This window comes from Pollachius pollachius (assembly GCF_949987615.1).
Source record: "Pollachius pollachius genome assembly, chromosome: 3".
NCBI lineage: Eukaryota > Metazoa > Chordata > Actinopteri > Gadiformes > Gadidae > Pollachius > Pollachius pollachius.
The window spans coordinates 47,707,725-47,735,141 of NC_136936.1; the positions used below are offsets into that span (position 1 = coordinate 47,707,725).

Consider the following 27,417-nt stretch of genomic DNA (forward strand, 5'->3'; position numbering starts at 1 on the left):
GTTTGAAAGTGTAGTTTGATGGTGCAGTTTAATGGTGCAGTTTGATCGTCTACCTTGAAGATGTAGTTTGATGATTGAAGGTGCAGTTTGACAGCGTAGTTTGACGTGTAATTTTAGGGTGAAGTTATAGGTTGAAGGTGCTTGAAGGTGTAGTAAAAAGGCGTAGTTTGGAGGTGTTGTTTGAAGGCTTAGTTAGAAAGGGAAGAGTGACATAGTAGTGTGACAATGTAGTTTGATGGTTTAGCTTGAAGTTTTAGTGTTACGTGTAGTGTGACGGTGTTGTTTGAAGGTTTAGTGTTACGGTGTGGTGTGACGGTGTAGTTTGAAGGTTTAGTGTTACGGTGTAGTGTGACGGTGTAGTTTGAAGGTTTAGTGTTATGGTGTAGTGTGACGGTGTAGTTTGAAGGTTTAGTGTTACGGTGTAGTGTGACGGTGTAGTTTGAAGGTTTAGTGTTATGGTGTAGTGTGACGGTGTAGTTTGAAGGTTTAGTGTTACGGTGTAGTGTGACGGTGTAGTTTGAAGGTTTAGTGTTACGTGTAGTGTGACGGTGTCGTTTGAAGTTTTAGTGTTACGTGTAGTGTGACGGTGTAGTTTGAAGTTTTAATGTTACGGTGTAGTGTGACGTGTAGTTTGAAGTTTCAGTGTTACGGTGTAGTTTGAAGGTTTAGTGTGACAATGTAGTCTGACGGTGTAAATTGACGGTGTATTTGGCAGGTGTAGCCGGGTGGTGTCCCACCGATGAGCTCCTTGTTGCGGACGTCCAGGGCCATGTTGCGGAGGGCGGTGGCCACGGAGCAGACCACGCGGTCGTTGTCCATCCTCAGCAGCTCCACCAGGATGGGCAGACCCTTCTCCTTACGCACCGCCGCGCGGATGTACGACGCAAACTGCTCGCAGACAGACAGACAGACAGGCAGACACACAGACACACAGACACACACACACACACACACACAGAAGAAAGACACAGGTTAGAGGTTAAAGCACTCAAAAGGTAAATCAAAGGAACCATAGAACGTTTGGGAAATGAGCTAAGGTCATTCAATATATATTCAAAATATATAAACTCTTCATATTCTATAAAACATCTTTATGTGTACGGCTGTCAAAACACAGAGCTGACGACAGCTCCGCTGATGAAGAGAGGGAGGAGATAAGTTTGATTTATATTACCCAGCAGGCACTCTGAGAGAAACCACAGCGTACCGGCGCTACGCTACACACATGCACTCTTAATACGTGGCAGACATGTATCCCATGTGTTCATACACTACACATGTAGTTATACAGACTCAATGGATGAGAATTGTTCCTTTGGGTGGTGTTTATATAGTAAACAGACTAAACTTGTTACTGTAGGTGGGGCCGGTTATACTTAAGGGACTAGACATGTTCCTTTCGACAGGGGTGTTTGTACTAAACGGACTAGACTTGCTCCTGTGGGAGGGGGGGGTTTGTACTAAATGTACTAGACTTGTTCTTGTAGGAGGGGGGGTTTGTACTAAATGTACTAGACTTGTTCTTGTAGGAGGGGGGGTTTGTACTAAATGTACTAGGCTTGTTCCTGTAGGAGGGGGGGTTTGTACTAAATGTACCAGACTTGCTCCTGTGGGTGGGGGTGTTTGTACTAAACGGACTCGACTTGCTCCTGTGGGTGGGGGTTTAAAGGTGGGGCGACCCAAGGGGCCCAGTGAGAGAGAGGTGGAGGCGGAGGAGGGGGTCCCACCTTCCAGTGGCCCGCGGAGAGGTTCTGCAGGGAGCCAGCCGCCCCCTCCAGGGTGGCAGGGTTGGAGCTCTCGGCCAGTAGGGTGAGGTAGGGCTTCACCACCCCTGGGTGCCACAGCATCTCAGCACCCTGGGGGGGCTTGGAGAAGCCGGGGATGGGCCCCACGCCGTCCCACTGAGCGCACAAAACACACAAACGCATGGATTAATACATGAATCAATGAATCGATCAACCCAGTTGTTATCTCTAGGGGGATGCTATATTGATTGTGTATGTTGACCATAATGTTAAGAAAAACCGTTTTGTAATGTGTGTGTGTACCAGTTGAATAACGACTATGAAAACACTATAATAAACTATGTTAAAGCTAGGGTGGGTGATTTTGGAGAAAACAGCCGTTTGGATTCCGTTGTGTTCTCTCTGGTCCCTTCCTGCCACGCTCTACCTGCCGTAGCTCCTCCCTCCGAACGTCAGTTATGCGCGTTCATGTGAATTCAGTTACATTGATAGGAAGACGAAACACCATTGCAACAACGTTATAACAATACATGGAATATCATATGCTACACTTCCCCCGCTGTGCTTATCTCGGCAGTTGTGTCAAAGTAGCTTTTACACAAACGTGACTCGGACATTATCCACAGTTGCGTTGATGCCTAGGCGACGTGTGAGCACAATCTCTGTGTTATTCCGACAGGTTAGTGTGACCATAGCTAACACATAAAACGGACCGGAAAAGAACTATGGGCCGATGCAAGACATCCTACGGAACCGTATGGAAACGGTTACATTACAGAACCGTAATGTAACAGTTATCGTGGCTCTGCCTAGTAAAAAAACATACCAGCCGACACTTTACATATTCTTCACAATATACCATGGAGAGAAATCACTATTCCTTACCTGTCTATAAGAAATGTAGCCATCTCAGCGTCCGATTTTACGTTTCTCAGGTCACGTAACTCTCTCCATCGCTCATAAGCCACGCCAATGTTTACTCTGGTTTTATTTTGAGCTCTCTCCGCCTCCCTTTTAGTAGCTGTCCTTTCAACAAGTGTCTTTCCTCATTTTTTCGCTGTCTTAGCGGTGTTAGTTGTTGGTATCCGGGGAATGGGAAATTTGGGGCCGTTGATGAAGACATTGCTATTCATTTGTTGTCGCCGTAGTAGTGCAAAACTGTCAGACTGCTAGGCTCGTGAACGCTCACGCAGGGACGCACCAACGTCGTTGCCAAGGTGAATGGACAGTCCCACAGCCAATAAGAACGGAGAATCAGAGCCTCGCTCTGATTGGTCAAAGTGTACATGAGCGGTGGCAATTTTTGGGGGCGGCACACAGAGGCAGGGGAGAGCAAAGTAATGGGCAGATATTCTCAGAGCACTTCACCTACATATAGCTGACTGGCTATTATGACAGTTTTGCCAAATATTACATTAAAAATGTACCCCCAATTACCCACCCTAGCTTTAATTGTTATGAACAAACCATCACTTCACATGGTGCAGTCACCAAATAAGGTGTGTGCGTGTGTGTACCTCTTGAAAATGACGACAAGAAAACGACTTGACAAACTAGACATTTTCTCAGGAGAATACAACCATCGCACGAGACGTTAAAACGGGATAGGGATATGTGTTTGTTTGTGTGCGTGCGTGCGTATGGTGTGCATGTGTGTGCGCCTGTGTGGATTTGTGTACGTGAGTGTGTGTATGCCTGCGTCGATGTGTGTGGATGTATGTGTGTTTGTACGCATGCCTGCATGGTTGTGTGTGTGTGTGTATGCGTGTGTGTATGTGTGTGTGTGTGTGTGTGTGTGTGTATGCGCACGTGCGTACGTGTGTGTTTATGTGTGTGTATATGTGTGTGTGTGTATCCATGTGTGGACTTGTGTACATGCGCATGCTTTAGTGTGGCGTGCGGCCCCCCTCCCCTGGCCCTCCTCACCGTGTCCTCCTGCAGGCTCCTCTTCCTCCTCTTCTTCTTGCGGCCCCAGCAGCTGGAGTCCGGCTCCAGGTCGGCCGTCTCCCCGTCCAGCAGACCGGCCAGCTCCTGGCCCCCCAGCAGCCGGGACGGGGGCATCTCCAGCTCCAGGCGGTACGACAGGTTCCTCAGGGTGCAGATACAGTTCTCCACGATCTGGGGGGGGGGGGGGGGGGAACAGGAGAGAGAGAGAGAGACAGAGAGAGAGAGACAGAAGAGAAAGAGAGAAAGAAAGAAAGAGAGAGAAAGAAAGAAAGAAAGAAAGAAAGAGTGAGAGAGAATGAAAGAAAGAAAGAAAGAAAGAAAGAAAGAAAGAGAGAGAGAATGAAAGAAAGAGAGAGAGAATGAAAGAAAGAAAGAAAGAAAGAGAGAGAGAATGAAAGAAAGAAAGAAAGAAAGAAAGAAAGAAAGAGAGAGAGAAAGAAAGAACGAAAGAAAAAAATAAAGAAAGAAAGAAAGAAAGAAAGAGAGAGTGAGAGAGAGAGAGAGAGAGTCAATAGTCTACCTAAGCCAAGTTCCTGTTTCGTTTTTCGTCGGTTTATGACTACTAACAACTGGTAATGTATTAATCACAATGTTAACTACAGTAATAATTAATCACAGAGGCAAATTACATTCCGGTTAAGACAAAAGCACAAGGAGTGGCATTTTTTTTAACTTTTATCATACATATCATTCATGAAATTGAAAATACAACCCAGGACAAAACACTGAACATAAACAAACACTAGCAACAGCAGTGATCCCAAAGATCAGTGGATGTAAAACACTGTACTGGACCGTATCACATCTTGTCGAGCAGTCGAGGCAGAACACTCAGTGCACTCGACAAGCAAGCAGTGCACACTGCTTGCTTGTCGACCGTTTGTCGAGAAGTGCTTCCCGCATTCCCAGGTTCCCCAAGCCAGCGGTGGAATGTGAGGCCGGACTCAGATTTCCTTTATCTGGCAGTGTGTGCAGAGTGAGATGTGTGCAGAGTGCACACCCTTTTCATTGCACAGAGTGCAATGAAAAGGGTCTAGGGGTTATTAACTGACAGTGACAGTCAAATACCCGATAAGGAGTGGACGCAGTCCCAGATGATGGGAAGTGTACTAATCACACCGGGCAGAGATCATGGGCCACGATCCACCGCATTCCCATCTCCATGGTAACCTTGAGAGACCGCAGCGCAGCATGCTACAGCAGGTCACTGACCTATGGCGTGGGGGCTCAACGGCACGCGGGCGGAGCTGACTGAGCTCATGAAATAGAAGGTTCTCGGCCGAGGAGTTGAACATGTTGTCGTAAACAAGCATTGGTAAGATTTCGCACGTGTGTGTGCGTGTTTATTTGTGTACCTTGCTGTCGAAGTCGGAGGTGTTGACACAGGCCTTGATGACGTAGAGCAGGGAGTCCACGAGCCCCTCACACGTACGCAGCTGCTTCCTGGCCTCCTCCCCCGCAGAGCTCAGGTTCCTGTCAGACACACACACACACACACACAATTAGAGACGCACACATACACACACAGAGACGCACCCATGCACACACACAGAGAGAGACTCCCCACACACAGAGACAGAGACACATCCATGCACACACACACACACACACACCAATGCACACAGACAGACACACACACACACACATATATAGCCACACATACACACACAAACACACAGCCATACGCACAAACAAGCGAGAGAGAGACAGAGAGACACACACACACACGTTATGTGTGTGTAAACCGAAACGCATGAATGCATGTGAACTTACTGAAGTTATGATGAATATTTGAATGCATATTAGATGAGGATGTGAGTTTGCACACACAGGCGCGCACGAATGTGTGCACATGGACAGTTGACAACACTGCCGCCTGAACACACACGCACGAACACACACACACGCGCGCACGTGCGCGTTGAGTTCCACTGGGTGTCACCAATTAGAGGCAGCGCTTCCCAGCGGCTCTTCAAAGCAACAGGCGGCAAGAGCGGACTGGAACCACCGACTCTAAACACCGGCTATTAAAACGCCATGGCCTCCAAACAGTAAACAGCAGGGATCCGAGCCACGCGTTTCAACTACATACTGCCCAGCCAACCTTTAACAACATCAAAGTACGCATTAAATATGCCTCGCCATCCTGTAGGATATTTGGACAACATAGACACACAATCGATTTTTGGTGTTATTTTAGTATCTCTCTGCATATCCCTTTTATATATTTCGTACTACTTGATTCGTGTTAAGGTGCTGTATGCGACACACACACACACACACACACACACACACCTTTGCGGTGTTTGATGAATGAAGTACATCTGACCTTATCCCTCTTATAATGTGTAAGCTTATTGGATTTGAGGATCTTTGTGGACTTATGCAAAGCAGCTCACCAATGCAGTAGCTGCTTTGGCAGCATCGAGGTGTAGTGCCCGCTCTCCACCACTAGATGGTGGTGGTGCTCAGCTCACTCGTGTGTTTACTGCGGTGGCGTCAGTGAGGGGTGATGGAGTAGTGGCGGTGTTGGGAGGTGGAGCAGTGGTGAGCGGTGGTTGTTATGAGGTAAGGGTGGTGGTGGGGGTGATGTAGTCATGGTGGTGGGGGTGGTGTTACCTGAGGCAGCCGGTGGTGTTCCTGAGCACCAGAGAAGTGTGGAACTTGAGCTTGTGGTCGTCGTCGAAGTTGGAGCTGCTCCAGCCGGAGTGGGGGATGATCACAGTGTTGGTCATGGTGGTTAAGGCGTCCCGGATGATTGTCATCTTCACTGCGTCACATGACGACAGGTTCCACAGCACGCCTGGGGCAGCAAAAACACACACGCACAGATTTAGAGACGCACACACACACCCTTGACACACACACACACAGAGACCAACAAAGATATACACGCACAGACAGACACACACACACGCACAGGCGCACGCGCACACCCACACACACACCGTCCCACACCCAAACACACACACACACACACACACGTCAAGTCATGTCTCCTGCAACCGCCACCTTCACACATTGCTGTCGGCTGTCGTTTGCAGTTACGTTGACACACAGGAATCCCCCGCTAACAACTATGTTGGCTGGGAAAACTCACACACACTCACACACTCACATTGAGCGGCGGCGGGATGTGCATGTGCATGTTCCGGGGAGAATTCTCCGGCATTCAAATCAGATCCATTGTACGGTAAACACGTCTCAGGGAGCCGTCGTGTGTGAGAGGAGTGACAGTTGAAAGCTCACACGTGGCTGAGGGTAACGCAGACAAACGCACGGCCTTCCCGACGTTCCCATAAGCGTCACAGAAAGTTCAGCAGCACTCATGGTAACCGTAAGCGACGCTCCCATGTCGCGCAGGAAGCCTTCGCTGCGGCAGCTGAGGGTCGGAGGGGAGATTACCCAGCATGCAGCCTGTTGTTTGAATTCAACGTTTCCCACGTGGCGAGGTCGGCAGTAGGCCGTGTCACAGAACACGTTGTCACCTGGAATTGTTACACATGACATTAATCTATGGAGGCAGGTGTGTGTGTGTGTGTGTGTGTGTGTGTGTGTGTGTGTGTGTGTGTGTGTGTGTGCTTGCGTGCATGTGTCTTTCTGTCTATCTGTCTGTCTGTGTCTGCGTGTTTGTGCGTGCGTTTGTGTGTGCTTACGGCGTGTGTACCCAAGTTTGGTTCTTGGTTAAGCACACTGTCTATCGCAATTGTCGCCACTCTTTAATTGTGACTAACTTATTGGACCTAAATAAATAAACACCGTCAGATGCCCGAACCAGCCAGGCTAAGGCTGGGCTCTGAGTAAACCTTCACGTATGGATGCTTGCTGTGGAACGCTATAATTGCTTTCCGGAAGCCTAAGTACGCTCTTTGTATCCATACTAGTATTTGTTCTGCCTCTGCTGCCCGATATGCCTTTGTTTAAATAAGCCAGCGTTATAGCTTATTATGGTCTGTCTAATGCGAGCCTCGGGCCGCGAGTCCGTCGCAGTGCCAGCGCTAAACGTTGCGTTTCTTTGTTGGTAAAACACACAAACGCCAGCGGTCATTAAGCAGACAGCTCTTTCGCTCTTCCTGATCCGTTTTTTTTTGCACTTCATCAAAGTCCTTTTCACAGCATTTCGGGAATGGGAAAAAAAAGGGTTTAATGAGGTCAGCAAACTTGTGATCCCTCGTCATTATTTCTGTAAAGAGCGCAGATGAACGGCACATAGGGGCGCGGAGCGGCACCCGCTCGCTCTGGTATTAAACGCTGCTCTTTATCTCCGCGTGCCAGGGCTGTTTGTAGGGCTACGTGCCCAGATGCTAGCATCACACTCTCTCTCTTCGCCTGCTCTCGCTCCCTCACTCCTCCCGCTCTTCACCCCCCTCCCTCTCTCTTGCTCCAACTCCCTCCCTCTCACTTTCTCTCCCTCCCCCTCTCCCTCTCTCTCTCCGTCTCTCCCACTCCCTCTCTTACTCACTTTCTCGCTCTCCCTCCTGCTCTCTCCCTCTCTCTCCTTCTCGCTCTCCCTCCTGCTCCCTCCCTCTCCCCCTCTCTCTCCCTCCTGCTCTCTCCCTCTCTCTTGCTCCCCCTCCCCCCTCTCTCTCCCTCCCCCTCTCTCTTACTCACTTTCTCGCTCTCTCTACCTCTCTCCCTCTCCCTCTCTCTACCTCTATCTCCCTCTCGCTCTCTCTCCTTCTCTCTCCCTCTCGCTCTCCCTCCTTCTCTCTCCCTCTCTCTTAGCTGGGATTAATTTCAATCAAAACATTTCAGAAGTGTGAGCAGTAACCTGGAGCAGCCCTGTAGTGTTTTGCTAGTTTCTCCATTGCTGTTATTTCCCTCTCTCTCTCTTTGGGTCTCTTTGGGGGAAACTGCCCTTGAATTGATCTACTAATGTGATCAAAAAAAAACTGCATACACACACACAAACGAACCAACACACAATCACATACACACATATATATACACATATAAGCAAACCCCAGTTTTCTCTGTACACTATTGACAACAGAATCTCCCCCACCCATATGTTGTATAATCTGTTTGTAGAAACGACCTCCCTTCCGGAGGCAACATTAAGTAAACATGTATATGTTTGTATAGTGAAGTCTGTGTCTGTGTGTGCGTGTGTGTGTGTGTGTATGCGTGTGTGTGTGCGTGCGTCAGCCATGTTACCTCAGCGGTGCCATGAGTAAAGTCTGACAGTCTGAGCAAATGTTTTTGCGTCAGTCTGTCTGTGTGTGTGTGTGCTTGTGTGTCTCTGCTCAGGCATGTGCTTCTTGGTTCCCAGTGTGTGTGTGTGTGTGTGTGTGTGTGTGTGTGTGTGTGTGTGTGTGTGTGTGTGTGTGTGTGTGTGTGTGTGTGTGTGTGTGTGTGCCCTGGTGTCCCTAGCGTCAACACTGCAGATGAAGAGATCATCGCCGGCCACAAAGAACGGCAGCAGAAAGAGCAACCAAATTTAACGGCTCTCAAGTTATACTGCAGTTTCACTGTCTTCCAATAAAGTATTACATTCTAATATTTAATATCTCATCTGGATTTGAATGGGAAGATAAAGCCTAAAATACAACCCGGGCGTGACACTGGTATTACCATAAATGTCATCTGTATATGAAATATGTCTCACGATCTGATACCTTTGATGAATGGCCATGAATGGGTTCTGTTAGGAACACTTCTAGAATGGCAAAATAAGAGAGACAGAGAGACAAATAGAGTAAGACAGACAGACAGACAAATAGAGTCAGAGAGAGACAGACAGACAGACAGACAGACAAATAGAGTCAGAGAGAGACAGACAGACAGACAGACAGACAGACAGACAGACGGACAGACAGACAGACAGAGAGCGATAAACAGAGAGACAGACAGACAGACAGACAGACAGACAGACAGACAGACAGACAGACAGACAGACAGACAGACAGACAGCGATACACAGACAGACAGAGACTAGGACAGAAAGACAGATAAAATGGCAGACAGCCAGACATACAAAAAGAAAGATAGGAGGACAGACAGACAAAAGGACAGACAGAAGTACTGACAGAGAGATAGAGAGTCGATGAGTCAGTGATGAAGATGAAGGTCCAGCCCCCCTGACCCAGATGAAGCCTATATTGCTCCATTAGTCTCCTTCAGCCCGTGGAATGACTTTCTTCATGGTACCTGCTGGTATGAGTGGGGTGCTGGGTAGCACTGGGAAAAACTGATGAGGTCTTCAGGTCCGTCGGCCTGGACTCACTAGGGTTGGGGGTGGGGGTCCAAAATGGAACTTGTTGGAACCGGTTGGCCTCATACGGCTATCCATCCATCTTATCATACATCGAAGATTGGTCTTTATATTTGGTTGAAAACAACAAGGGAAGGGGGTTTACGAGGCTGGGTTCTCCTATATTCAAAGTGAACTGTCAGCCTTCGCTGTTTTACGAGCTAAATTCTTTCTGGAGGGAATAAAATGCAGATGTACTGCAGATACAAACTCTCAGAAATGATTAACTCACTACCTCATATTACCTCAGACTAATGTTGACATTGCGTCAATGAACCACATTAATTACAGCATCATTAGCTAGATAATGTAGAACACAAGATAGATGGATCATGACGACGATTTCCTGGGGGAGAAAACGGATAACAATCTAACCAAAGTAGCCCTCCATGTGTCCGGGTCGGTTAGGGTCAGGGTTCGGGGGTCGACGAGAGTACCCTCTGTGCCTGGTTTGATTCACATCCAAAGAGACCTTTTTCAATCCTTTGAACACAAACAACCCAATGTTTGCCGTGTGTGTCTCATAGTAAAACATGGTCTCGCTCACAGTTAAAAACAAGACTAAAACAACCGGACAGCTCCTACGTGGAATCAGCACAACCACAATGTTTGTGTGTGTGTCACCACAAACGCAAACAGAAAGCTGTACAGCTCGGGGCCCGCTCCGGTCGAAGCCGGTTTAACAGCGGTTATGGCTTGTGTTCAGGGGACATAGCGGTTCCAACGTCGGGAGACTCGGGCCCCTAACCCCAAGGGCAGGTCGAGGGTTGCATGTGCAGCAGCTGTTACTAGCAGAGGCAGGGCAATGCACTTAAATGCAATGAGGGGACCTAAAAGAGGTCACAGGTTGCTCACAGCAGCGGGCAGGATGGTCCACTAACGTCTAGGTTGTTTGACTTCTAAAGGGTCTTTGTTCGATCCCCAATGTCCTCAGTCTACCTGGCATCCTAGGGCCCCCTTATCACCTAGCTGCTCTTTACTGACCTGTATCTAAAATTCACAGTCAATTGTTTTAGGTAAATTGGGGCCAGTGTTTGATTTTATCTAAATGGGGGCCAAACTTTATGTCGTTTTTAACTAAAAGGGGAACAAGGTTTTGTATGTTGTTTTTAACTAAATGGGGCCTACAGTGTTTTATGTCGATTTTAATTAAATTGGGACCAGTGTTTGAAGTAGTTTTATCCTAAAAGAGGTGCCAAGTTCTTTTAACATAGTTTTTAGATAAAAAGGGGGCCACAGTGTTGTATATTGTTTTCAACTAAAATGGGGCCTCAGTGTTTTAGGTTGTTTTTAACTAAAAGGGGGTCACAGTGTTGCATGTTGTTTTCAACTAAAATGGGGCCACAGTATTTTCATTTGTTTTTAACTAAAAGGCAGCCACAGTGTTTCATGTGGATTATCTTAAAAGGGCGAACAGAGACGCTGGGAGTTCTTTCTGTGTTCCAATTAGCGGACTGGTTTGAGGCGAGGGGGGCTGGTGGCGCCCTGCTGAGAAGGTCTTTGTCTGGAATGTCTTCATTGGCGGTGATTACCTAGCGGAGACACCGACTCAGAGCTCCCCAGGGCCGCTGAACCCGGGACCCGTCCACCAATTAGCCGCAGCAGCTTCCAGTGTGCTTGACGAGGGAGGCGAGGGCGCCCGTGTTAAAAGCCTCTTAACCAGCCGCGCTGTCCTTTTGGCTTGCTTTGCTTTTAATTGAAAGGGGAGAGGAGTTGTGCGATCTTTAGCTTCCCTGACCCTGTGCTGCGATCAAACGCACGATGAGAACATTCCGGATCACCGCCCGTTCGCTCTCTGATCGGAAGAACTTCATCCACTGAGCAGCCGTTTTCCTCCTCTTTTCTTCCTGCTAAAACCAGCACAAAGCTCTGAGCTGAACGCTGGCGAGCCTCGGAGACGCTCCAGGGCTGCACTGACCGGGGCAGAGAGAGGGGAGACGGACGCGGTCCCACCACACACAGAGCTGTGGTGCTGCAGCCCTCTACAGCCCTACGTTTACCTTCAGGGCGGAGGGATGGGAACTGAAACCATTGCAGAGGGGGAGGGCTGGGTTGTGTTGGTGTGCGTGTGTGTTCATGTGTGCGATTTAGGCTAGGGGTGGAAGTTGTGCGTGTCTGTTTGTGTGCAAACGCGTGAGTGTGTTCATGTGTGTGTTAGGGAGGGGTGGAGGTTGTGTGTGTGTGTGTACATGTGGGGGTTGTGTGTGTGTGTGTGTTTGTATCAATTTGTGCGTCGGTATGTGTCGGTATGAGTCTGTGTGTATGCACGTGCGCGCGCGTGTACTGAATGGCTGACTCAGCCACCTGCGAGCCAAACATCTTGGCCAGCTCCTTTCTGCTCCCCGCCCCGAACCAACAACATGGATTCATGGGCTGTTTGCAGAGCTCAGAGCTCAGAACGAACACACAACAACACACAGGACCCAAGCTACACACACACACAACAACACACAGGACCCAAGCTACACACACTGGGAACCGGGCAGACCCACAGCCCTCTGAACCTCTCCTCTGTGGACTGTAGAGAACTAGCCATGTTTCATAGAAACATCAAACATGAGACGAGAAGTTAAGACGCTAACGACCAACAAACAGTGTGGCAACCCCGGGTCTGAACCTAATCACTCCACCAGGGAGGCCTTTCTGCCTCAGAGTCACTGACACGCACCATGGCTCATCTCATTAAGGAGACGGGAGCCGGAGGAGTGAGCTGTTAGCTTAGCTTCACCCACACCAGGGGGAGTGAGCTGTTAGCTTAGCTTCACCCACACCAGGGGAAGTGAGCTGCTAGCTTAGCTTCACCCACACCAGGGCGAGTGAGATGTTAGCTTAGCTTCACCCACACCAGGGGGAGTAAGCTGTTAGCTTAGCTTCACCCACACCAGGGGGAGTGAGCTGTTAGCTTAGCTTCACCCACACCAGGGTGAGTGAGATGTTGGCTTAGCTTCACCCACACCAGAGCGAGTGAGATGTTAGCTTAACTTCCCCCACACCAGGGGGAGTGAGCTGTTAGCTTAGCTTCACCCACAGCGGAGGGAGTGAGCTGTTAGCTTAGCTTCACCCACAGTGGAGGAGTGAGCTGTTAGCTTAGCTTCACCCACAGCGGAGGAGTGAGCTCTTAGCTTAGCTTCACCCACAGCGGAGGAGTGAGCGGTTAGCTGAGCTTCACCCACAGCGGAGGGAGTGAGCTGTTAGCTTAGCTTCACCCACAGCGGAGGAGTGAGCGGTTAACTTAACTTCACCCACAGTGGAGGTGTGAGCGGTTAACTTAACTTCACCCACAGCGGAGGAGTGAGCTGTTAGCTTAGCTTCACCCACAGCGGAGGGAGTGAGCTGTTAGCTTAGCTTCACCCACAGCGGAGGAGTGAGCTGTTAGCTTAGCTTCACCCACAGCGGATGGAGTGAGCTGTTAGCTTAGCTTCACCCACAGCGGAGAGTGAGCTGTTAGCTTAGCTTCACCCACAGCGGAGGGAGTGAGCTGTTAGCTTAGCTTCACCCACAGCGGAGGGAGTGAGCTGTTAGCTTAGCTTCACCTCTGTTCACAGGCTCTATGTCCCGCCCGGCCTTAACCCTAAATAAGGGTGTGCATAAGGGTGAGTAACCCCAGGGTGGAGTAGACCTAGGGTGGAGTAGACCTAGGACGGAGCTCCTGTGTGTCCAACATGGCGGGGGGAGAAGGAGAGGGGGTGCTGAATGCTGCAGTGCCCTACTAATACTACACGTACACTCTGTCCCAGAGAGGGAGGGAGCTGGAGGGGGTGGAGGTGGTGATGGATCAGCAATACGCCGCTGAGCTCCCCAGGGGGCGAGCATAACGTCAGGGGAATCGGTGTACGTACGGTATACATCCACTCACACACACACGCACGCACCACTGCGACACGCTAAGAGGGCTAACACTGCAGTGAAGACAATTGACTCAAATAGGTCCTCACAAAGCCACATAACACAAAAAAAAACGCACACACACACAAACACACACACACACACACACACACACACACACACACACACACACACACACACACACACACACACACACAGTAGCCGGCTCACCTGTGACGAGCTCCCTGACCTCGGCGTCCACCGTCTTCCTGAGCAGCCGCAGCAGCGCGGGCACGCCCCCGGCCGAGCGGACCGCCGCCTTGTTGTCGTCCAGCGCCTTGCCGTACACCAGGTTCCTCAGGGCGCCGCACGAGTTCTTCTGCACGTCCAGCACCTTGTGGTCCAGCAGGTCCACCAGGTGCTTGATGCCCCCCAGCCGACACACCTGGAAGGGGGGTGGGGGGGGAGACAGGGAGCCCGAGGGGGGGGGTCTGGTTACAGAGGAGGCTGGGGGAGGGAGGAGGGGGGAGCGGTCATGCTCACCTGGGTGGTCGCGGTGGTCTCGAGCGGTTTCGGCGGAATCGCGGCGTCTTGCGCGTCGGTGCTCTGCGGCGGGGAGCGATGATGTTTCCACGGATCGTTAAACTGCATTCGTCAATTCACGCGCCATAAACTTACGACCGCTCACCCCGCGCCCCTCCCCCCTGTCGAAGCCGTCCCATCGTTGAAGCGTTTGAAATGCGGCAGACGAGCCTTTGGTTTGTGTGATGGTTCTTTAACGACGCGCTGAGATGACAGCCATCGACCCCCCCTGGCTTCACCGTGGGAACGCGGAGGACGCGTGTGTGGGCGCTCATGTTTTCTTGTGTGCGACGTATTTCAAGATTTACTAATTGATCGCTCAACACTCTGAACAAGACTCACTTGTTTTCAGAGATCACCTAGGAATACCCCCCCCCCCCCTCCCTTTCCCCTTACCGCCCACACCCCTCTTACGCACTTATTGTGTGTTGTACGTCCTGGCACTTAACTGGCACTTAGCATTGTGTAGCGTCTTATCCTAGCTATTTTTGTTGTATGCGGGGAATGGGCTAACCTAGCAATTATTGGCGCTTGCCATTTCTATGAAAATCCTTACTGTCCAGACAGCGATATATTGTTTCTCCTTCTACTGAAAAAGTTCTTGTTGCAAGTCGCTTTGGAAAAAAGTGTCTGCTTAATGCCCTAAAATGTAAAATGTACTAACACAAGTGTCCGTCTTGGCCGAAGAGAGCACTTGACGTGGCGGCATTCGAACCCAGGACCTCCAGAAACCTTCCAGCCTCGTGGTCAGCGCATGGCGTCAGACCCCGAGGCTCAGCTCAATAGGTTTTCTCCCGTATCGACTTAATGCCAGCGCGCTCGGCTTGTCACCTACCGTACCGAGCAGATGCTGGCTGCACCTTCCTTATCGAATCACCGCCGTACTCAATTATGCGCCACATTAAAATATAGAAATAGAAATATAGCCGCCGTTGATTGTGTTTTGAGACACAAATAAAAAAAAAGGCTTGTATGGTGGAGGTCTGTTTACGCCGATAAAAAAAACAGAGTGAGTGGGTGAGTGAGTGGGTGAGCATATATATATATATATATATATATATATATATATATATATATATATATATATATATATATATATATATATATATATATATATATATATATATATGTGTGTGTGTGTGTATGTGTGTGTGTGTGTGTGTGTGTGTGTGTGTGTGTGTGTGTGTGTGTGTGTGTGTGTGTGTGTGTGTGTGTGTGTGTGAGAAACTGCACACATGTCAAGACGATCTCAGGATGACTAGAGGCTCTCGGAACTTTGGACTTGGAACTCCAGTGATGCTCTCACATGCACACGCGCACACGCACGTGTGGCTGTAAAAGGGGGACATCAGCACTGCAAGATGAGTATTGATTCATAGAAAGAAAGAGAGAGCGAGAGGGAAAGGGAGGGAGAGAGACACAGAGAGAGATAGAGAAAGAGCGAGATAAAGACAGAGTGAGCCAGAGAGAGAGTGAGACAGAGAGCGAGACAGACAGAGAGATAATACAGACAGGGACAGACACACAGACCGGGGCGTGGTCTCCTACCTCCACCTTGGTGCGGTTGTCTCCGTAGCAGAGGTGCTGGAGGTAGGCGGCGGCGTTGGCCTGAACGGAGGGGAACTGGTGCTGCAGCATGTGGATCACCTCTGGGAGCTCGGGGTCCCGCCAAGCAAACTCCCTGTGGACACACGCACGCGCACACACACAGTCATCAATAAGGAGGCAGGAGAGAGAGAGAGAGAGAGAGAGAGAGAGAGAGAGAGAGAGAGAGAGAGAGAGAGAGAGAGAGAGAGAGAGAGAGAGAGAGAGAGAGAGAGAGAGAGAGAGAGAGAGAGAGAGAGAGAGAGAGAGAGAGGAAGACAGAGAGAGAAAGGGAGAGAACAGAGAGAGAGACTGAGAGAGACGGAGAGAGAGAGAGAGAGAGAGGAAGACAGAGACAGAAAGGGAGAGAACAGAGAGAGAGACGGAGAGAGACGGGGAGAGAGAACCAAGAGAGAGAAGACAGTTTGCATTCCAATCCTCCTAAAGCTCTGCAGGGCACAACACATTCTGAATAGATTAAGGTCTAAAGCCCAGGACATGACATTTGTGTCTGGATCGATATTATAAACTCCTCTTGAGTTGTACTTTTTCCTCCCGGTATGTTCTTACAGGTGATGGCTGACAACAGAAGGTTCCAGAAGGTTCCAGTATGTTCTGGGAGGAGAAGTCGGCCTCCAGAAAGTTTTAGTAAATGCTGGGAGATGAAGGCTGACAACAGAAGGTTCCAGTATGTTCTTAGAGTTGAAGACCCCAGAAGGTTCCAGTATTTTCTGGGAGGTGAAGTCTGACTCCAGAAGGTTTGAGTCAGTTCTGGGAGATTAGGTCTGACTCCAGAAGTTTCCAGTAGGTTCTTAGAGGTGAAGTCTGACTCCCGAAGGTTCCAGTATGTTCTTAGAGGGGAAGTCTGTCTCCAGAAGGTTTTAGTCAGTTCTGGGAGATTAGGTCTGACTCCAGAAGGTTACCGGAGAGAGAGGCTTAATGGAAAGGGAAGACGGCTCTGCAAAGTTCATGGTATGTAAATGAGGAGCTAGCGGTTCCTAACACCGGAGCCAAATGATAGCATTCCCGTTGGAAGTACTTAAAATGGTGCTGTTAAAAGGGCTTTTCATCCAGGCTCAATAGTTTTAGCAAAATAACACAGCATTTTATCTTGATAACATCTAGACACAAACTCAGCCATCGGATGTGGAGGGGACACAAAGGAACAGTCTTATTTCTTTCACAGGGAACTATTTTATCGGGGAGCCTTTAAGTCATACCAACCCAGGATTCGTCGAGTTGTTTGAGGTGGGACCTGCAGAACACGATGTGAACACAACTCTGAATGTGCCAGGCCAAAGACCTACTACAGCATTCAGTCTCAGTCTCTTAATGCTTACTCACAGCTTGTGTTTGTGCGTGTGTGTATATGTGTGTATATATCTGTACGCGCGTTAGAGTGTGTGGGTGTGTGTGTGTGTGTGTGTGTGTGTGTGTGTGTGTGTGTGTGTGTGTGTGTGTATGTAAGTGTATATGTGACGGTTCATATGTGTGTGTGTGTGTGTGCGCGTGCGTGTGCGTTTGTGTTTGTCTGTGTGTGTATATGTATGTATATGTCTGTGTTTGTGTGTACGTGTGTGTGTGTTTGTGTGTGTGTGTGCACTCGTCCTACTATGCTGTTTTGAGTAGCAAGGCGACACCAGTGTTGATGCAGCAGAACAGGAAAGTCTTGTCAGCCTAACTAGTCTCCAGTGGATCCTCTTACAGCACTACCGGCCCACCAAACCATGACAATAGAACTGAATGCCGTGGCCAAAGAGTCATTACCAGTAGAGATTGGAGTGTCTGGTTGTAGTTATGGTGTTTGATTCCCAGCCACAAGGTTCTGGGTTCAAATCACAAAAGTATGCAGTCTAACGTGTGGGTATTCCAGAGTGACATGTCTAACCCCTACCTAATCCTTAATGACCTGTCTCTGTGCTGTCTTACTCCTACTTGCTCCATAACAACTTGTATCTGTACTAACTATACAGTATAGTTGCTTTGGATAAAACTATTCTAGTGAATGTGTAAATAGCTCAGTCTATTGAATGAGTAAATAGCTCCTGATAGTTAATAGTACAAAGAGTTATAGTGATAGTTACTTATAGTATAGTACAAAAAGTAATAATACTAGTAAGTAATGGCAGTTGAAACTAAGCAAAAAACAACAACAAAAAAGTAGAATACACAACATTGTGCTGTGTTCACGTGTGGGTGGGTGAGTGAGTGAGTGAGTGAGTGAGTGAGTGAGAGAGAGAGAGAGAGACTGTGCGTGCGTGTGTACCTGGGGTCCTTCTGGATGCTGTCGATGGAGGGCGAGCGCGTGGCGCTGTCGTCCATGGCGACGGGCCCGTGGCGGCCGTAGGGGGCGTCGCCGGGCCGGTACTGAGCCAGGCGATAGGGGTCGGCGTAGTTGGCGGCGGGGGCGTAGTTGTTCCGTGCGTAGGTCATGGTACTCCGCTGGCTGGCCGTCCTCTGGAGACTGCCCACACCTGGGGGGCCGAGGGAACAGCCAATCAGAACATGCACAGACAGACACACACACACACACACACACACGAAGCCCCAACAACGCCCCGTTTCAGACGCACTTCAGCCCCCGAACAAAAGACTCTGTTCTTCCGAGTACTTCCAACCCTCCGGCTGGAACCGTTTTAGGAGGGCGATAAACCGCCCCCCCCCCTCCCCCCCCCCCCTGCGGTCCCCCCTGTACGCCCTCCCTCTTCAGAGGGTCCCGCTCTCGTTCTCTCTCGTGTTGGTTTTTACGAGACAGCGCTCCACCGGTCGGATCCCGCTGCTCGACACGCGAGGCTCGGAGATCTCAGCCTGCCCCCCCGATCCCTCCCTCCGCCCCGGTCGACGTTCCCGAGACCGCCCCCCCCTTCTTCAGGGCCCCAGGCAGGGAAACAACCCCGAGGCCGCTCCAGGAGAGGGGGAGAGAGGAGGGAACAAACACAATCCCATGGAAAACACTAAATCCCTCTCAGATGAGGTCCAACGTCCGGTCTGAGGAGAAGTGGGTCTGGGACTCATCTCTCTCCCTCTCTCCTTCCCTCTCTCCCTCTCTCCTTCTCTCCCTCCCTCTCGCTCTCCTTCCCTCCCTCTCTCTCGCTCTATCTCTCTCCCTCTCTCTGCTCCTTCCTCGCATGGCTACTTGCTCTCCTCTTGTGCCTCCTCCAGTTCTATTGTGACCTACTTCTATCAAATGCACACAACGTACGACAAACAGACGCGGACACATGCACACACACACACACATACACAGAAACACAGACACACAGACACACACACACAAACACACAAAAAGCTGGCAGGCCGCAACTCTGACGCTCAGGGAGGGAAGATGCTTTGGGTCAACTCTTGGCTGGGGCCAGATAAACTGGGCATGTGCGAGACACAAACCCCTCCCACCAGAAGCAGAGACATCAACGTGGGTTCCTTTCGCTGAATCTATAATTTTCCACATGGGTGCACCGCTATGCTTTGTGGCAGCACCCTGCAACATGATAAGTTGTATCTTAATCTGCCAGAGGTCAAAGACATTCTGGGATGGAACGCGATGTCTCACAGACTGAGATGCGGGTTAGGATGAGAAGGAGAAACACAACACAATATATAATTCCGTATTGTTACCTGGTGTTACTTTCAAGAGCTAACACCAGTCTGTTAATGTGTGATTTGAACTCCGTTCTTCACCTCGCCAGCTCCAACAATCGATATTCCCATTTAACATAAACCTCTCAGATCACCACAGAGGAAGGGGAGAGGAAACACAAGCTTGCAGAAAAAAAAGTGTCAAATGCAAGTAGGGGAAAATGGGCCATTAAAATTTAATTTCACACCATAGCAGAGAATGCTGTGGGATTAAATTGGATTTCTTTTTTAATGATGTAGCTTCTCTTTACAAAGATGTCCTCATGCAAGAGAGCAGATACACAATACCGTCCTGCTTATCTATAGCTCCCTCAAACACCATCAACACATTTATTACTGACATGACTTTCATTTATTACTCGACTTATCGCGTGTGTTCGATCTCTTCTATCCTGGATGTGGTTGAATGGAGTGTGCATGCGTGTGTGCGTGCGTTTGCGTGTTCACGTGTTCGTGAGGGCGTTTGCATTTGTATCGTCTTCGAGTGTGTGAGTGTGAGTGTGAGCGTGCGCGTGTGTGTGTGTGTGTGTGTGTGTGTGTGTGTGTGTGTGTGTGTGTGTGTGTGTGTGTGTGTGTGTGTGTGTGTGAGTGTGCGTATGTGTGTGTGTGTGTGTGTGTGAGTGAGTGTGTGTGTGTGAGTGTGTGTGATGCAGGGCTGGTGATGAGCAGTGGACGGATACGTTGTGAGAGATTGGATAAGGGCGAACATTACACACACACACATTCACACTCCTTCCCCATCCCTCATCTCATTCAAGCGCGGCACACAGGTAATGGGACTTCATTGTGTCGGGCTGACAAACTCGCGTCCGCAGGGAAGGAAGGGGAACGGGGGGACAGATTGAAGGAAGGAAGGATCGAATGAAGGACAGACACAGACAAACAGGCAGACAGACGGACATATAGATGCGGACAGACAGGCAGGGATAATGCAGCCAGGCAGACAGACGGACGGATGGATCAACACAGTGATGGAAATGTAAGGTATCTTGCCGCAAGACGGAAAGAGGGAAGGCAGAAGGTAAATATTGAGCCAGTCAACAGCAATGTTTCGACAAGACTCTTTACTTCCCCTGCTCCTCCTCGTCCAACCGGGAAGCTGAGCAACTATTCATTATAGAGTCCCTGAAACACACAGCTTACATTCCACCCTTTTGAACCCATGCCTCGGAGACCAGCCCCCTGGCTGCTACAGAACCCTTCTGGTGAGCCAGAGGTGTAGGGGAACCGACCTGAGGTGCTCCTGTACAGGGTGCCCTGGGGGGCCGGTCCGGGGCTCCTGTACACCGGGCCCTGGAAGGTCTGGTCCTCGTAGATGGGGGTGATGTGCCGGTCCGGCGACATGGCCGACCGGAGGTCCTGGCCCATCTGACTGGCGTAGGAGCTCCGCAGGCCTGCGAGGTCGAGGAGGGACAGAGGGGGCTGGGTAAGGATAGCGTTGGGTCGCTGAATGGTCAACAGGTTTTAAGGTTGCCACGCGTCGACAATTAACAGATTGTAGTCTCAGCTTAGTGCTTGATAAAGGCATGAGGCTCGGTCACATGACTTGTGATAAGTATGATCTCTGCGGGCGCGTTGGCCAGAAATCAGATATGTGTTGGATCTGCGCCCTGTTTCCACAGCCTCCTCAGAAATAGTATCCGTAAATCTCAAACTGCATATTAAAGCGGAAACCCAAAATCGAATTTGCGGAGACGGGATTCCATGTGAGGTGTGCTCTGATTCAAACCACATGCAGCCAACTACAACGACGTCTGCTGTGGAACCCTTTGGCCAGTCGTGTGGAAGTGGCCTCGCCTCTTCGGCGGGACGAGACTCTGCCGGTTTGATGCCATTCATTTAAGTACAGCACTTTGGAAGGCGCCTGGGAATCGCCTCAAAGAGTGAGAAAAGCAAGCGCTTGGGGCGATGTGCATGATGACAACATCTGTGAGGGATTCAGACGATGCCCCTATGCCCCGATCGACCAGAGTGTCACCACATTAGCATCGCAGTGAGGCAGGCCACAGTGTACCCACAAGGCATTGCTCTAACGGAGACACATGGCCGAGTAATTACATCCAACATGACGGCTCCGTCGGAATACGTTTTATATACGCAAAGTATAACAGCAGTTTATCACCTTTATGTGAATCTGACAGCCTCACCCTAAATAACCACTTAACTTGAATCTATTTAACGCTAATGTCCAATTCGGCGCAAAACTAACGAGCCCATTTGTAACCACAGCGTCGCCGGCTCCTGCCCTCGTTTCCTCCTGCTTAATGATCGCTCTCTTTATTAGAGGCTGCCGCTCGCCACTCTTCTGGGAAAACAACAAACTCGGAGAGAGAGCAACGGCTCACTCGTTCGGCTCGCTCACAGAGACGGCCCGCTCAGAACGCATGCGTCCGCCAAGACCCATAGCTTCTACTTAAAAGTCGGTCTCTCAGTGAACTTTCAGCAGCTGCATGTTCACCGCGGCCGACGGGCCAATCAGGTGAGCCGATCAAGCGGGCCCGGGCGGGGACAGGGAGATTCGGGCGCTTGCAGCTCGTCCAATTAAAATCTCCGCCTGCCGGGCCTGTCACCACGGTAACGGACAGGGACAGGCATTGGAAGCCGCCAGTCTGTTGGATTTAGCTCACGTATGTCCCAGATGATGAAGGACCACAACAGAGCGTCTGGACACCGGCAACATCTGCTGCGCTTTGCGTGCAACAAATACACAATCACACACACAAGTATCAACACGCCATGCGCGTCTATTATCTGAAACCATTTTGTGTGTGCATTAACGATTCGTAATTTTATTGAAGTAGACTCCAAGCGATGATCATCCCCACAAGTTGTGGGGACAATAATTTAGCATGGCGTACAAATCAATGCCTCAATATTGATATCATTTAGCAGGACACACAAATCAATGGCTGACTATTTAGTACGCGACTGGGTTTCAGAGTTGCAGCACTGCATGTCTGCCGAGTTATTTCATTTTTTCTGCATTAAGAAACATGAATACGGTCACCGGAAAGAACTGGAAAAGAGCGATGACGTTGTGAATGGAATAAAACTCCAAGCCATGAGCAGCCAGCAGGGAAAGTGGTACGCTTGACAGAGGACGCTATGAGACAGCCTGCATTAGTTCTGCACCTTCCTTGATTCAACATGATCAACGCAACTAAAGGTTAACTTCTTTATCACACACACACACACACACACACACACACACACACACACACACACACACACAGATGAGACCACTCTCAGCTGAGTGGTCTCACATATGAGACCACTCTCAGCGAAGCCGTGAATGTTGTGTATTCTTATAAGTGTGTTTGTTGTGTATTCGTTTAAGTGCCATTGTGGCAAGTTCCTATAATTGTGTTTGTGGCGAGTCCCGATAAGTGTCTTTGTTGCATGTTTCTATAAGTGTGTATGCTGTGTATTCCTTTAAGTGCGTTGTTGTGTATTTTTATAAGTGTGTTTGTGGTGTATTCCTATAAGTGTGTGTGTGTTGTGTATTCCTTTAAGTGTGTTCGTGGTGAGTCCCTACAAGTGTATTTCTGGTGTATTCCTATTGGTGTGTGTGTTGTGTATTCCTTTAAGTGCGTTCGTGGCGAGTCCCTACAAGTGTGTTGTTGTTGCGTGTTTCTACGAGGGCGTTTGTTGTCTGTTTGTTGTGTTTACAACCTCGCATCAACGCATCCCTCACTGGGCTCCGAACCCCTCCGGGCTCCGCGGTACAGTTGGCAGCTCGCTGCGCGTTCCCCCCGGCAGAGGAGCGTCTTCTGGGCCGCGGGCCAGCCGCACGCTGCCGCTCACAAACAGCTGCTAGAATCACACCATCCATGCAGAAACACCTCATAATGAGCCATTCTTATCACAGAGGGGGGGGGGGGGGGATGATTCAGTGAAACGTGATCGAGGTGGAGGAAACAAGGAACAGCCGCAGGAGTTTCCAGAGGAAGAGAGGTTTTTTTTGGGGGGGGGGCGGGGGGAGGTCCACAGGCCTGACCCCAGGAGAGGCTGCTCCTCCTGGGGTCGAGGAGAGCCGTGAGAGCCTGCTAGGGCTCCACCTGGGTCACTACGCCTAACGAGCCCCCACCCTCAACCCCACCATCACACAGGTGGAGCGACGGAACGGCTGTGGACCCCTGCACTTGTAGCACGTCACGAAGCTCACGCTAGCTCGATTTAAATGCTAACAATTAATTATTTAAACGTTTATTGAATCAATTATGTTTCATTAAGCCTTTGTTATGCTTTTCAAGCGACTACAAATTAATTATTCAGCTCCCTGCTGAAGGACGGCTACAGGTTAAGTTGCACACGTTGGGGTTTAAGCGCAGTAACATTTCCCCAGACAGCCAAATCACTAGACCCCACCCCACCCCCCCCAACACACAGAGCCAAAGTCGAAAAAAATAAACATCTGCAAGTTGTCACGGAGACGTACCGCATGGCTGTCGTCACAGTATGAAAGGTCTCTCTCTCTCTCTCCCTCCCTCTCTCTCCCTCTCTCTCCCTCTCTCCCTTCCTCTCTTTCTCCCTCCCTCTACCTCTCTCCCTCTCTCTCTCCCTCCCTCCCTCTCTCCCTCCCTCCCTCTCTTTCTCCCTCCCTCTCCTTCTCTCTCTCTCTCTCTCTCTCTCTCTCACTCTCTCTCCCTCTCTTTCTCCCTCCCTCTCCCCCTCCCTCTCTATCTCTCCCTCCCTCCCTCTCCCTCTCTCTCCAGCAGCCACTTGCACTCAGAGAAACAAACATTTCAACGGGGAGCAGTTTCATCCAGCCGTGAACAACAATTAATAGAAACAACTCTAAAGCACAACAAACCAATCCCAGGAGAGGACTTCCTGGCCTTGTCAGAATGATGCCCGGACAGAAGGGGGCATTAAGGAGAATGTCAATGATACACATTCACTCGCTGCATTCCATTTGGCTTCCAAATGTCTGAAGCACAGTGGGCACATTGACCTCCTCTCCAGGTGATCTGTCATCTCAGTCTACCTGTTCTATTTCTTACCGTTTCTTTGGTCAGGTGAGAAAGGGCAACTCTTCCTGCTGATGACAGTTCAAGACGTCACGCCTGTGTGTGTGTGTGTGAGTGTCTAGGGCTGTGTGTGTGTGTGTGTGTGTCTAACGGTGTGTGTGTGCATGACAGTATTTCGAGGGGTGACGAAAGGAGCCCATTAAAACAGGTCTGGGGGCTTTGGGAGAGCGGAGCCGGGGTCGTTTGAGTCCTATGGTAATGATCCGCACCATAGGTTCCTCATCTGCCTCCTCCTGACTCATCAACACGCGCTGACAGACGGTCTGTCAGTCATCCGTACCGCAGACAGGAAGATGCTCGGGGGGGGGGGGATCCCTAAACCATTCCTAGATGACGTGGATCTAGAAATTCACCATCAAGTCGCTAACCCAAACGACTGCATTATTATCTTGCTGTGACTGCGTGTGACAGAGAAATAGAAAGAGTCTGAAGGATGGAAAGAAAGAGATCGACAAAAGGAGACGGACTAAAAGTAACAAATGAGGGGGATAAGAGATGGCTAAGAGACAGGTAAAATAGATCTATAGATATAGATAGATGGATAGGTAGATCGATGAAATACAGAGGGTGTAGCGAGACGCCACCAGACCGAAGCAGTGGAAGGAAGAGCAGATTGGAGACTCAAGTTTATGTTTCCCACGCCACGCTGTGAGAGCGCTCCATCGCCTACAAACTGCCTCCAATGCAGCTTTGTCTCTCCCCCCCCCCCCCCCTCCCCCCTCCCTCCTGCTAGCCCACCTAGCTCCAGCGGACATGACCAGGCAAGCAACCACCAGATGACATCATCGCTCACCACCACACAAAAAAACAAAAAGGCAAGCCGGGGGCGGCCTCTAGCCGACCAATCATCTGTCTGGACCGGCCAGAGTCACGTCTGTCTGCCCCGCCAGACATGGGGGGGGGCAGGTTGTGGTGGTGAAGGAGACGGGTGGGGTTAGTGTGTGTGTGTAATCTGCACCGGTGGTGTGTGTGTCTGTGTGTGTGTGGATTCACCCAGCGGCAAAGCGCACATGATACCCAGGTAGCGCACTTCTAATATGTTTTCCCGATTGGTCTTCCCGTGAGGTAATAGGCCGCCGAGACCGCGTCGGATGCAGGACCGTCACCACACTTCCCCGAGGCGGAGAACACATTGAAGTGACGAGTCCCCCCCCCCATGGTCCCCAGGGGTGCATGGAGAATACAACGCGACGTCCATAGGATGACGACGGTGATGATGGTCATGATGATGATGAGGACGACGAGGCATCACACACACACACCACCGTCAAAAACAGACAGAGACCCTGGTACATAGGGTACATCAGCAATGTCCGGATAGAAGCACATCATGTGGAGGAGGGATGGCGGTGATAAAAGCACATGGGGTTCACCTTGACTATTATCATCGACCAGGGCGTCTGAAGAGATCCCCAGGCAGCATCGAAGGGAAGCAGGAAGGAGAAAAAAGAAAGAACTCCATTAACCTTCTGGCGGCGGTAATCCACTGAATTAGTTCAGCACACAATGGAGGCAGAGGGGCACGGCCCCCCTTCGCTTGAAGGGTGCCATCCCCGACTTCTCAACTTTAAGTCGCCGACGCCGTTCGCTTCGCTTTGTGTGGAAAAAAAGAGAAGGAAAATATGTGCTTATTAAAAAGGAGGGACGCTGCACTTGTGCCTTTCTCTTTCCCCTAATCTCTGACTCCGTAATAGCAGTCATTTTCATAATGGGGAGTGCTACGTTGTTATCTTGGATGCATAGGGGGGGGGGGGGGGGTGGCATACGATTAGCCCTGGGGCCGACTGACACTCACAGATTGGGCCGGTTCAGCTGTCACGGGCAGGGGGGGGGGAATATGGAGCTCTACAGAGCGGGTCGGAGCAGTAGACCTCTGACCTCGACCGCTCCACCCGTTCATGCATTCATGAACGCTTCACAGAATTTATTTATGAAGACTCTACGAAGATGGGGTTTGGAAAGAAATAAAATACATATATACCTGCATATTCTTTCAATGCTAATAGAGTATCAAAAAAGAAACGATTCAGCAAAACGTTTTGGTAGATGTTTGACAGGATTAAAGCTAATTTGGAGTAGATACGTTCTCTGTTCTCCATTGGTTGTGCCGACAGAACAGCCGGCAGTACATTACCACTGTCTCCGGTTTGCAGAGATAGAAAGGGTACAGAGTTGAGCGTCAACGTTCCAATAAAGGAGGAATACTCTAACGGGGGGGGGGGGGGGGTAAAATGTTGTTCTCGGTACCCTGCGAGCTAGAAAGCTTCTGAAGTGAAGTGCAATCATCTGGAGTGGTTAACATCTACACGCTTTCACCGCCGTGAGCCAAGGGGGGTCCGCCCTGTCCTGTTCACAGTGGAACTCAATCCCAGCCACAGTTACAAGGAGACGACGCTCCAACCGTTCCACCAGTGACAGCGAATAAAAATCGAGAGACAGCGAGAGCAACAACTTGGCACATTACCTCTGTGGAAAACTTTGAAATATTGCAGGAGCCAATTACGTTTCCCTACTCTTGGAGCCAACTGTAACTCCATTGCTCAGGAGTTGATATATATGTATAAATATATGAATATACATACATTACAACGGTATTGAACGTGTGTGGCCCAGATGGAGGCTCCAGTCTCAGGGGGTGGTAATGAGGGGTAACGAGGAACGGGGACGTCGACACGCTTTCACATGTCGAGCCAGGCGGCCGCGCGCATCCGCGGAACAAACAACAGACCTGTCAATCAAACATCACCGACCGGGTCTCGCCAAAACAAGCTGTCAGCCGCCAGGCGTGCGTTGTGTCCCCTGAAGAAGCTTAGCG

General features: G+C 50.0%; 1 protein-coding gene across 7 annotated transcripts in view; it reads right to left on the bottom strand.

The window, feature by feature from the left end:
* Window positions 1-27,417, bottom strand: part of LOC307072739 (plakophilin-4-like) — an 81,592-nt gene that overhangs the window by 9,258 nt on the left and 44,917 nt on the right. For 5 of the 7 annotated variants that reach the window (XM_079732181.1, XM_079732180.1, XM_079732178.1 and 2 more), the window contains 10 exons: window positions 25,976-26,002; window positions 20,805-20,966; window positions 18,203-18,410; window positions 15,901-16,033; window positions 14,002-14,215; window positions 6,312-6,495; window positions 5,048-5,165; window positions 3,672-3,863; window positions 1,728-1,901; window positions 738-888 (listed from right to left, as the gene is read on the bottom strand). In XM_079732181.1, coding sequence (XP_079588307.1) covers window positions 738-888; window positions 1,728-1,901; window positions 3,672-3,863; window positions 5,048-5,165; window positions 6,312-6,495; window positions 14,002-14,215; window positions 15,901-16,033; window positions 18,203-18,410; window positions 20,805-20,966; window positions 25,976-26,002 — 1,563 coding nt within the window. The remainder of the gene's footprint in view (window positions 1-737; window positions 889-1,727; window positions 1,902-3,671; window positions 3,864-5,047; window positions 5,166-6,311; window positions 6,496-14,001; window positions 14,216-15,900; window positions 16,034-18,202; window positions 18,411-20,804; window positions 20,967-25,975; window positions 26,003-27,417) is intronic. The other 2 variants (XM_079732182.1, XM_079732183.1) reach the window with 1 other exon arrangement.